Source organism: Coregonus clupeaformis, chromosome 3 (genome assembly GCF_020615455.1).
Source record: "Coregonus clupeaformis isolate EN_2021a chromosome 3, ASM2061545v1, whole genome shotgun sequence".
Taxonomy (NCBI): Eukaryota; Metazoa; Chordata; class Actinopteri; order Salmoniformes; family Salmonidae; genus Coregonus; species Coregonus clupeaformis.
In genome coordinates this window covers 31,977,008-31,989,360 of record NC_059194.1, presented here as the reverse complement: position 1 = coordinate 31,989,360, position 12,353 = coordinate 31,977,008, and the positions used below count along the sequence as shown (strand labels likewise).

At 45.6% G+C, this 12,353-nt stretch overlaps 1 protein-coding gene across 1 annotated transcript; it reads right to left on the bottom strand.

Moving 5' to 3' along the window:
- Positions 1-231: 231 nt before the first annotated feature.
- On the bottom strand, positions 232-4,514 carry egr1 (early growth response 1). Its single transcript, XM_045209416.1, has 2 exons — positions 3,772-4,514; positions 232-2,870 (listed from the first exon to the last, which is right to left on the bottom strand). The coding sequence occupies exons 1-2, from the start codon at positions 3,980-3,982 to the stop codon at positions 1,543-1,545; spliced, it is 1,539 nt and encodes a 512-aa protein (XP_045065351.1). The 5' UTR covers positions 3,983-4,514; the 3' UTR covers positions 232-1,542.
- Positions 4,515-12,353: the final 7,839 nt, after the last annotated feature.

Sequence of the window (12,353 nt, the reverse complement as noted above, 5' to 3'; positions counted from 1 at the left end):
AAGGTCCCCATGATGTGGGAACTGTGGGGGAATCCACTTATAGAGCATGCACATATCGGATTATGATATAGCCTATGATGTGCATGTATAGGCTATAATGTATGGGATGGATGGGTGAGGATGCAGGCTACAGATATGAGCCCTGAAATGCAATGAGATGCTCTAATATGATTTTTGTCATGTACCAATGGAAATATTTGAAACCAGTCAGTAATAAAGTACGGAAGGCAATTCTATACATATATTTACGTTTTATTTATATTTAATTTCTGGGAGGATATCATGTACACCAAATATCCCATTGGCAGTTAAGCGCATTCAATGTGTTGAGAAGCCAGAAACAGTCACTTGATTTAACAAACACAAATACAAAATAGACATAAACCACAAAATAATGAGCCGCATGTATATAACATACAAAAGAATCCCATGCCTACTCAGTAGGTAAGTACAACATTCCAACTTGAAGGTGTGGATATTTACATTTCTTCTGTTAAAAAAATATAGTTTATAATTTTGCTTACATTCTAAAGAAATGAAGCGGTGCCCTCATATCATCTCGTCCCTTTCTTCCCTTTCTCTTTGTCTGAGCATAACTTACATTCTGTAACAAAAATATCCCTTCAACCCTTAAGGCGAGACGCAACGCATCATCTCTCGCACGCAGCCGTGTCAAAACATCAGCAAGGCTTCACAAAAAGGCACCAGAAACGGGAACGTTGGCTGTTTAGTTTTTTTTTTAGTTTAAGTTGTATTTTTTTCTCTTTTTTGTCCACATAACAGACTGATATGTCACATGATGTGAGAAAGAGAAAGATAGTACCAGTGGATGATATTTACAAAACAATAGAAACTAACATCACTCTTAACACATGCTTGAATACTTAAGTGCTTATTTCGTCATCAAACAAAGTAAAAAAAAAAACGCATCACAGCATCGTCATCACTACATCATAGAGAAAGTATTAGAATAGAAAATATGGCCCTGCTCACTTCAAATAATACAATGCAAATAAGTTTTTCACATCAATGGTACCAAAGAATGGGGGAAAAAGGAGCAAAACATGGCACGAGTACAATATACATATTATGTAGCTTATGTATATCATTCAATGCATTGTGTACTGTAAATGATAGCCTCGGAGGGCAAGCGTGCCTTAGTACCAGGCAATGTTCAGTCTGTCTGTCTGTTTGTCTCCGTCTGTGCATTCACTAATAGGAACGACCTGTCTACGCCAGTTTCAACTCCGGCTCTAGAAAGTCTTGTATGCCTTGTTTGAAGCGCTGCATTTGCTTTATCGACAGAGAAAGAAAAAATCCCTTTTTGTCTTCTATATTGTCTTTGTCCTTGACGTGTGTATAGTTTTATCTCTTCTTCAGGTGAATCTGAGGATTCACTGAACAGAGCTTGCGGAGGGAGCAGGCAGAAAAGTGCTTTTCAGAAGGTGAATAACAAGTCTTTTGATGCTGATTTCTCCCCTCAAAGAGATTGTACTGAGTGGTGAGGAGGAGAGAATAAAATGTGTTTTCTCTTTCTCTTCCTTAGCAGATCTCGATTGTCCTTGGGGAGAGTGTGGACTGCATGTCTGATAGCGGGGTGGGGACCGGAGAGGTGTAGATGGAGGCTACGGAGGAGGGGAAGGAGGATGCCATGGAGGACTGAAAGGTAGTGGACATGGACATGGAGACAGAGGGGTAGGTGGTGGCGATGGAGGGAGAGGGGTACGAGGTGTGGATGGGAGAGGAGTAGCAGGATGTGACTGGGGAGGGGTAGGAGGAGACCGGGGAGGGGTAGGAGGTGATGGGAGAGGCGTAACTAGAGGCAGGGGAAGGGGCTGATGCTGAAGCTGCTGCTACAGCCAACAACCCAGTCATCCCACCGTTTTCCGCCTTCTTGTCCTTCTGCCTCATGTGGATCTTGGTGTGCCTCTTCCTCTCGTCGCTGCGGGCAAACTTGCGTCCACAGATCTCGCAGGCGAAGGGCTTCTCACCGGTGTGCGTGCGTATGTGCGTGGTCAGGTGGTCGCTGCGGCTGAAGTTGCGCATGCAGATACGGCACTGGAAGGGCTTCTGGCCTGTGTGGATGCGGATGTGGCGTGTCAACTCGTCTGAGCGGGTGAAACGGCGGTCGCATGTCTCCACGGGGCAGGCATACGGCCTCTCGTGGGGCGGCGTCTTGCTGGGCCGGTTGGGGTACTTGCGCATGCGGCTGGGCTTGATCACCTGGGACTGGTAGACACGCTTCGGGTCTTGGGAGCCTGTCTGGGTGGCGAAGGCTTTTATGGTGGACAGGGGGGTGAGGGAGGGCTGGCCTGACCCGTTCTGGAAGGGCTTCTGATCAGGTAGAAGGCTAATCTCCCCCTGCTGCTGGGGGAAGAGGTAGTCAGGGATCATGGGCACAGGGAAGCTGTTGCCACACATCTTCCCGTTAGGGTAGGCTGGAGGGTTGTACTGGAGCGACCCTCCGGCGGGGCTGGGGAAGCACTGGCCCTGATCGGAAAATATGTCAGGGCTGGCGCTGGAGTAGGTAGGAGCAGCCGAGTAGATGGGGTTATTCTCACTGTGGTGGACGGAGCAGCTCAGACCGGAGCTCTGAGAGGAGATGGCGATGGATGAGATAGAGGAGGACAACGAGGAAGAGGTGCCGGTCTGAGAGGCGGAGGAGGATGGGGTGGAGGTGGAGGGGGGGTTGATCGCAACCAGCCCACTGACCAGACTGAACAGGGGCTCGGCCCACAGGCTGTTGCTGCTGTTGGTGGCGGGCTCCATGGTGAAGCGGCCGGTGTAGGAGATGGGAGGCAGCCGCTGGGTGGAGTAGCTCTGCTCGCCCATCGACTTCTCACAGTTCATGGAGATATCAGGTAACGTATCTGCAAAGAGAAAGATTAATCAATTAATATCCATGAGGGAGGGAGGGAGGGAGAGAGAGAGAGAGGGAGAGAGAGAGGGGGGGAGGGAGGGAAGGAGGGAGGGAGGGAGAAGGGGAATCCTGCCAGAGGTGGACAGTGTTGCCCCTCTCCTCTCTAAGAGCAGCAGGTGCCTACGCAAAGCAGGAGAACCAGCCTCCCTCCCTCCCAGCCCAGCAACCCCAGCTCTTTCCCACCTCTAAACTCCCACACCAGCCATTTCCTCCACTAACCAAAAGATAGACGAGAGCTGTCGTGCAAGTCAAGCCAAGCCATCTGCATGCATTTTTAGATATATTTTATTTTACAGTTGTATTTTTTTTCTGTGACGCACACAAACACACACGCGCGCCAAGCTCTTGAAGTCCACCACATAGCCAAAGGAAATTGATTACTGAAACTGCAGTTCAGCTGGTTTTAGGAATGCAATTTTAGTGTAGCTCTAGACTGTCTGAAGGTATGCAATGAGTGAGCAATGCTGAAGCTCAAATACAATCCAAAAGTGATGAAGAGCTACAATTTAATTGATCAAATTCTCAATTTTGGGGGGGTTAGGTATTTCCAATCGTCATTCATTAAATTGCTTTATTATATTTAATTTGTTTATTTAAAAAGAAAATCTAAACATAATTAGAAGTAGACATATCTCATTCAAAGAGCATATTCAACATATCAAGGGTCTTCTCTTGAAGCTGAAATGTAATTAATAGTTGCCAGCTGAACACAAACAATGATCATGCATTATTATGCATTATGTATCAACTGTTTCATGCCATGCATTCTGCTACTGCAGAATGCAGTCTATCATACAATACAATACAATACAGTAGTTCCATACAGCAATAGACCAAGGAGACACTCTTACCTCCAGTAAGGTGGTCATACTGCTCTCCTGGCTCCCCCGATCCGAAATCTGCTCCCTCGGGTGCTGAGGCAGAGAGGAAGGGGGTCCCAGCGGAGCTCAACATCATCATATCCTCCAGCTTGGGATAGTTATCCATGTGCGAGTGGGTGAAGCTGAGGGCGTCTGAGATCTGCAGGGCTGGATTGAGCATCTCTGTCTTGGTTGCAGCCATCCTCCAGGGATGTGGTGCTGTAGGGGGCTGAGGCTGCGCTGGAGGCTGGAGAGGAGTGCAGCGAGGCTGGGTGCAGTCTGGGCAGAGTGGTGATAGTCCTCTCTCAGGTGGAGGAAATCACCAGTCCACTTTAGGGAGCAGGGTCAGACTGCTACTGCTGCTGCTGAGGATGAGGAGATATTATCTTCTATTTCTTTCTCTCTTTTCTCTGGTTCTCCAAGAGTCTTCTTGTCTTGTTCCTCCTCTTGTCCAAGATGTGTACAAATCCACTTTATTATTTTCTTTCTGAGAAGAGTAGTTAGATCAGATGTCCCTTTTACTCATTCCCTAAAATTAATGATAAATAATAATTAATATATTTTTTCTTTTCACTAGTTTAATCCAATTAGGGTGTTGCCCTTTTGGATAATTTGTTGTTGTTGTTGCTTTGAATTCACTTTTACTTTTTGAGTGAAAATGTTCTTAGTTAGGGAGAAAGCGCTGTATGTGTGTATCTGGCTATCTCTGCTCTAAGGTTAGCTGTTCTGAGCTCTGAGGGCGCACTCTCATGCTCAGAGAATCCCCACTCCTTTATATACCCTCTCTCCGTGACGTAGATGTCCATGTATGGAGTGGAGGAAGCCCATATTTAGGCACTGCAGTGGAGGACACATGACGTTGGCCAGGGGGAAAGCAGAGAGGAGACACTTTATATTGAACCAGTGCAATAAATCGCGGGAAGATAACCGCTCTTCCTCAACCCTGAATCGATGCATCTTCATAGAATCCCTGCTAGAGAAGGCGGCATAATTCTTGCTGTCTCCCCGATGGCGCGTTGTTTAGATTCGGATTTCCCATCTGTGTAGCAGGCTGCACGCTTGCCGGAAAACCCAGCTCTGCCATGCCATATAAGGTTGTGTCTAAGTAAGGAACTATTCCGGTGGGTTTCCATTTCCTTGCCCTTATTTGGAGCTTCCTGAGGTAACGCTGATCGGTGCTTGGCAGCAGTGAATGAGAGGTAGGAGTGCAGCTCAAGTCCAGCACTCTACTCAGTACACCGTACAATAAGTAATGTCAGCACTCCGCACCATACTCCTCCCTCACCCAAACCAGCAAGGAAAACACTGTAGCCTTTATTTTAGATAGAAGCTGGTACATTTCAGCTGTATTGCAAGCTTTTAAATGATCTAAATGAAAATTTAATAAACAGTTCTCTATGCAGCTCGTTTCAGTATGGGTTTCAGTTATATTATGGCAATGCAATTGCAGTTCTGCATCAACACGAATGCACAAAAACGCAACATAAGTGTGTTCATATATTTGACAAATTATACTATTGTCATGAATCTTGCATTATAATATCTGAAAGGGGACATTAGTTCTATGCATTCACAATCTATGCATCTTTTCATAGCCAGCCTACCCATCCCGTTGACGCACAAAAAGGTGCACCGAGGAGACGTGGAAAAAAACATGTTTTTGAAGAATTTAATTGCAAACATTATTGTCTACCTCATCAATGAATGAGTTAGTTAGACATCAGCAGTTTGACAGGTGAGATGAAGAGAGAGGCCGGAAATCCTACGCAATGATGGCAGTACCGCGTGTTATTATTATATATTTTTTGTATCTTTGCTGTCAAAATGCATATTTTCAGAACGGGTCATGGTTAGGCAATAGGCTATGTGAATGTAGTCGTTTTCTTTCACTTGGTTTTGGGAATTGTATTAATTAGTGCATTGTAGGCGTAGGCCTATTCAGGGCTGCTTGCCTGGCAATGAAATGGTTCAAGCCCTTGAGAGTGGTTATGAAAGTGTAAGCCACTATTATGAACATGCATGGTACGGAGATTACTTTGACCAGCGGCACAGATAATTGAATACCACAAACAATTCTCAAGCAATAAACAATAAGTCTCTCCTCTCGTCAATTTGAGTGGAGACTAGGTCATCTATGGACGTGTAAATTACGCATCATTCATTATGTCCATCCCCTACTATTGCTTAGGATAAGGAAGATGCTTTCTCTATCTACCTCTTTGTCATTGATGAATGATGCTGGAGGCCAGCGGATGCTGACGAGGCTCTGGGCCACGACTGTCCTATCAGACTAATTGCGGGGTTACCCCGGCCTCCCCTACTCAATAGGCTACTCCGGGAAACTCTCTGCCACTCACGGAGGTAATAGGACGAATGAACAAACCGCCACTAAACGCTGCCAGAACGCCTGTGGGTTACTGATGTTCCCCCTGGCTGTTCCAGCCCCACTGCAGGCCAGGGAGCGGGGACTCCTCGATGGCTCTGACAGGAAATCGATGTTTCCACCGGCCCGATGCTGACTGGAGCTATGCAGGCAAGCTCATTGTGAAACATTCTATGGTTGTGTGTTTAGACCTACTGTAGGCCAACAGGAGAGAAGTGTGTGGGTGAGACTTCAACCCTTTGGAGAGGGCACAACTCTAGGTAAACTTAATGAAAATATAACTAGTGTTACATAAGAATATTACATTTGGAGTAAGTAAGTAGTGGAACAACTGCTCAAATTGGTTGCTGCACCATGTTCAATATCCAACGCGTTCTCCCTTTCATCCACAGAGGGTGAACATTCCATAAATGTAACCCCTGTGTCCATGTTTGCCAACGTTTATATCCCTCAATGTAGGGCTATTGATACCCCAATACTACACTTTCTAATGACTATTTCTGTCTGTCATTCAGGTTAATCTTGATCTTGACTCCAGGGATGCTGGAACAAGGATGGGGGTCCTATGCAGCCTGGTCTCATAGACTAGACGTAAGATAGTAAATGTAAACCGGGACTTAAAATTAGTATGATATGTTATGTTTGGTATGGTTACATAAGACAGAAGGTTACTTAAGGCAAAAATTAAAAGGAGGGTGGTTGGTCGGGGTGGAAGGGTGAGCGTATAACGCAAACGTCTAGTGACCCAAAGGCTGCGTGTTCGAATCTCATCACGAAAAACGTTAGCATTTTAGCTAATTAACAACTTTTAAACTATACTGAACAAAAATATAAATGCAACATGTAAAGTGTAGGTCCCATGTTTCATGAGCTGAAATGAAAGATCCCATAAATTTTCAACATGCACAAAAAGCTTATTACTCTCAAATGTTGTGCGCAAATTTGTTTTCTTCCTTGTTAGTGAGCATTTCTCCTTTGCCAAGTTCATCCCTCCACCTGACAGGTGTGGCATATCAAGAAGCTGATTAAACATCATGATCATTACATAGGTGCACCTTGTGCTGGGGACAAAAAAAGGCCACTCTAAAATGTGCAGTTTTTACATTGACATTTTAGTCATTTAGCAGACGCTCTTACAGATGTCTCAATTTTTGAGGGAGCGTGCAATTGGCATGTTGACTGCAGGGATGTCCATCAATTTAATGTTAATTTCTCTACCATAAGCATTGTTTTAGAGAATTTGGCAGTACATCCAACCGGCTTCACATCCGCAGACCATGTGTAACCACGCCAGCACAGGACCTCCACTTTGCGGCTTCTTCACCTGCAGGATCGTCTGACACCAGCCAACTAGACAGCTGATGCAACTGAGGAGTATTTATTTCTGTATTAAAGCCCTTTTGTGGGGAAAAACTCATTCTGATTGGCTGGGCCTGGCTCCCCACTGGATGGGCCTATGCCCTCCCAGGCCCACCCATGTATGCGCCCCTGCCCAGTCATGTGAAATCCATAGATTAGGGCCTAATGAATTTATTTCAATTGACGGATTTCCTTATATGAACTGTAACTCAGTAAAATTGTTGAAATTGTTGCATGTTGCGTATATATTTTTGTTCAGTATACTTACTACTTTTTAGTTACTTTGCAGCTACTTAGCATGTTAGCTAACCCTTCTCCTAACCCTAATATTAAGACTTTTAGCCAACCCTTCCCCTAACCTTAACCATAACCTTAACCATTTAACCTAACTCCTAACCTTAACCTTAACCCTAACCTTAACCATAACCCTAACCCTAACCTTAACCCTAATCCTAACCCTAACCCCTAGCCTAGCTAACATTAGCCAGCTAGCTAACATTAGCATTAGCCACCTAGCCAACGTTAGCCACAACAAATTGGATTTCGTAACATCTCATGTGTTTTGCAAATTTGTTACATATTGTACGTTTCGCAAAATCTGTAACATATTGTACATTTTGCAAATTCGTATCATATAATCCAAATTGTAATTCATAATATCTGATATTAAATAGATGATGGACATCCACAAATTAATATATACCATACAAAACGCAACATATCATAAATGGAGCATCTTCGATTTACTTAAAGAATAATTCGAAATGCTCTGAGACCAGGTTGTTCTACGGGCTAAATTCTAATTGAAGGCAGTCAATTCAGGATGTGATTTGAATAAAAAATTTAGACATTTAAAAAAGTTAGAAATAAATAGCTTTTACTTTTCAGTTTATTGAGAAGTCATTGAAAATAAATGCCTTTTTTTCGATTATTAAATTGTAATTTTGGTTTATTTCCTGAATTGGCTGCCTTCAATTGGAATTTAACCTAACCCTGACGTCTATGTAAACCAGTAGGCCTCTGGGTACTTCAATGCACACACATGTAAGCATAAGAACGCGTGCACGCACGCACACACACACACACACACACACACATCACCTTACCCCCCAACACACAAAACTTCTGCTCACAAGCTGTTGTTGTTCCATTTGGCACCCACCACCCAGTATACAGTACATTTTACTCCATGGTTTGGATTCTCTCCCCAGCGTTTCCCTTCCTGCCTTGGGGTAACTTTCTGTTTACCCCCATTAGAGTGTGTCATATATTATGGATGATCCAGGACTGGCACTGCCAGCCTCCCAAACAAAGTCTAAATACTTAGTGTACCTGGAGAGACCCTTGGAGAGGGATATGTGGTTCTAAAAGGGATCATAAAATGTCTGTAGAGAGTCAAATTATTTTGGATGGGTCTAAAGCGGGCACAGCACAACATCACTGATATAGCCCAAATAGAGAGAGAAGAGAGAGGAGAGAGCTATATGGTTCAAAAATGGACTCTGAAATGTCTTGAGAGTCTAATGGTTGTGAGTGACTGTGGTTTTCCAAGGCTGATTTTGTTGCAATAGTTTAGTGAGTGTCCATGAGTGGCTGTGTGAATGTCACAAACATTGTACAAGGCTGGTCCAGGAGAGGTATCTATAGTGATTCTGTGCTGTAAGGGCTTCAAGGCAAAACCAAGCCAAACTCTTGTCTGTATCTGTTGTGGCTGTCATGCATCACTTTCCAAGGTCGATAACTACATGCAGCTAAGAGACTAGATAATCTGAAGACAATGTAATAAAATCAGTTTAGGGAAAACTCTGAAGAAAGTAATAAAGTAATAAAGATGATAAACACTATAAGCTGAGCTGCTGTTGTGTGTGTGTGTGTGTGTGTGTGTGTGTGTGTGTGTGTGTGTGTGTTTGTGTGTGCGTGCGTGCATGTGTGCACATACAGCATACGTACATACACGCTTGTGTGTTTCTGTTTATGGTTGTGTGTTTGGGTTAGCCAGTTCATTCTAGCCGGTGTGTTCCCCGTTGTTGCCCACGCAGAACAGCCAGAGGAGTCCTCATCTGATGAGGCTCCAGCATCTAGCCCCGGCTCAGGGAGGGAGGGAGGGAGGCAGACAGGCAGGCTCGCTCTCCCCCTCACCTACGCACCCACCACACCCCCATCCCTCGACTCAGGCCTTCCCTCACGCCCCCACCGTGCTGCGCAGAGCACCGGTTAATATTTAATTAAACTCCAATCTGCCAGAGACAGCAGTGGAGAGAGGGGAGAGAGAGAAGACGAGAGAAGAGAGGGAGAGCGAGAAAAGGAGAGAAGGGCGAAAGGGAGGGAGAGAAAAATGATAGAGGTGATAGAGACGGAGAGAGGGGATAGCAAGACAGATGCAAAGATAGGGGAGGGAGAGGGAGAGAAATAAGATAAAGAGAGAGAGAGAGAGAGAGAGAGAGAGAGAGAGAGAGAGAGAGAGAGAGAGAGAGAGAGAGAGAGAGAGAGAGAGAGAGAGAGAGAGAGAGAGAGAGAGAGAGAGAGAGAGAGAGAGAGAGAGAGAGAGAGAGAGAGAGAGAGAGAGAGAGAGAGAGAGAGAGAGAGAGAGAGAGAGAGAGAGAGAGAGAGAGAGAGACAGGAGGAGGAAAGAGAAAGTGTGATAATGCCGAGAAAGAGAGAGAGAGGTCCTCACATCCCCACACTGTGGAGCAAATACCAGACTTCTGCCGGAATTAATCACCAGGCAACGCCAGGCAGGCAGAGAGATGGGCAGACAGATGCTCCTCTCCCGCCCACCGTGTGTCTCCCCAATCCCCCCATAGCATACAGGTGTGCTGCGTTCCATAATGGCCAGTTCGAAGGGAGAGATTAGGGAGGCGGACTACAAGGGTTAGTTATGAAGGCAGAGATGTTACATAATTTGGTAGGCAGGCGCAGGGTGTGTGGGGGGTTGATGGAGAGATAATGACAGAGCAAGAGAGCAGACATGATTATTTTAGAGCAGACGCAGAATGTAGCTAACACAGTTTTACGATGTTGCTGGGTGTAGTAGTGAAGAGAATGGGGGCCAATTGATGAGGAGAGAGAGAGGAGAAGGGCCTGCTTATTTGTTCAGAAAAAAAGCTACAGTAACGGAACATTACCATGTTGTGATGTGGGTTAGGCGAGGGGACATTAGGGACATTGGCTTTTTCACTGCCATCACTAGGAGGGTATTGACTGACCTTTAACACAGAGTGAGATGAGCCTGAGAGAAGACATGTTGTTGACGTGAGGAGGATCTGCTCTGTCAGAAGAAGCTTCTAGAAAACAGACAGAAAGAGAGACAGAGACAGCGAAAGAGAGAAAACACTGTGTGGCGTAGCCCTTTCCTGCAGTCACCTAATGACCTAATGGCCTCATGGGTGGAATGTTATTAATATTTTTCATAATTTCATAATAAATAAAGATTGATAACAAATACAAATAAAATAACTTTTTAATAATTTTTTTCCATAACAATTGTAAAGACAAACAATTAATAAATATATATAAAGATAACATTCATTATATATATAAATAAAACAAAATCCAATACCAAATAGCAGCAGATACAATTTCATAATATGGGCATGCTCCTGATGAGGTGGCGGATGGTCTCCTGAGGGATCTCCTCCCAGACCTGGACTAAAGCATCCGCCAACTCCTGGACAGTCTGTGGTGCAACGTGGCGTTGGTGGATGGAGCGAGACATGATGTCCCAGATGTGCTCAATTGGATTCAGGTCTGGGGAACGGGCGGGCCAGTCTATAGCATCAATGCCTTCCTCTTGCAGGAACTGCTGACACACTCCAGCCACATGAGGTCTAGCATTGTCTTGCATTAGGAGGAACCCAGGGCCAACCGCACCAGCATATGGTCTCACAAGGGGTCTGAGGATCTCATCTCAGTACCTAATGGCAGTCAGGCTACCTCTGGCGAGCACATGGAGGGCTGTGCGGCCCCCCAAAGAAATGCCACCCCACACCATGACTGACCCACCGCCAAACCGGTCATGCTGGAGGATGTTGCAGGCAGCAGAACGTTCTCCACGGCGTCTCCAGACTCTGTCACGTCTGTCACATGTGCTCAGTGTGAACCTGCTTTCATCTGTGAAGAGCTCAGGGCGCCAGTTGCGAATTTGCCAATCTTGGTGTTCTCTGGCAAATGCCAAACGTCCTGCACGGTGTTGGGCTGTAAGCACAACCCCCACCTGTGGACGTCGGGCCCTCATACCACCCTCATGGAGTCTGTTTCTGACCGTTTGAGCAGACACATGCACATTTGTGGCCTGCTGGAGGTCATTTTGCAGGGCTCTGGCAGTGCTCCTCCTGCTCTTCCTTGCACAAAGGCGGAGGTAGCAGTCCTGCTGCTGGGTTGTTGCCCTCCTACGGCCTCCTCCACGTCTCCTGATATACTGGCCTGTCTCCTGGTAGCGCCTCCATGCTCTGGACACTACGCTGACAGACACAGCAAACCTTTTTGCCGCAGCTCGCGTTGATGTGCAATCCTGGATGAGCTGCACTACCTGAGCCACTTGTGTGGGTTGTAGACTCTGTCTCATGCTACCACTAGAGTGAAAGCACCGCCAGCATTCAAAAGTGACCAAAACATCAGCCAGGAAGCATAGGAACTGAGAAGTGGTCTGTGGTCACCACCTGCAAAACCAGACCTTTATTGGGGGTGTCTTGCTAATTGCCTATAGTTTCCACCTGTTGTCTATTCCATTTGCACAACAGCATGTGACATTTATTGTCAATCAGTGTTGCTTCCTAAGTGGACAGTTTGATTTCACAGAAGTGTGATTGACTTGGAGTTACATTGTGTTGTT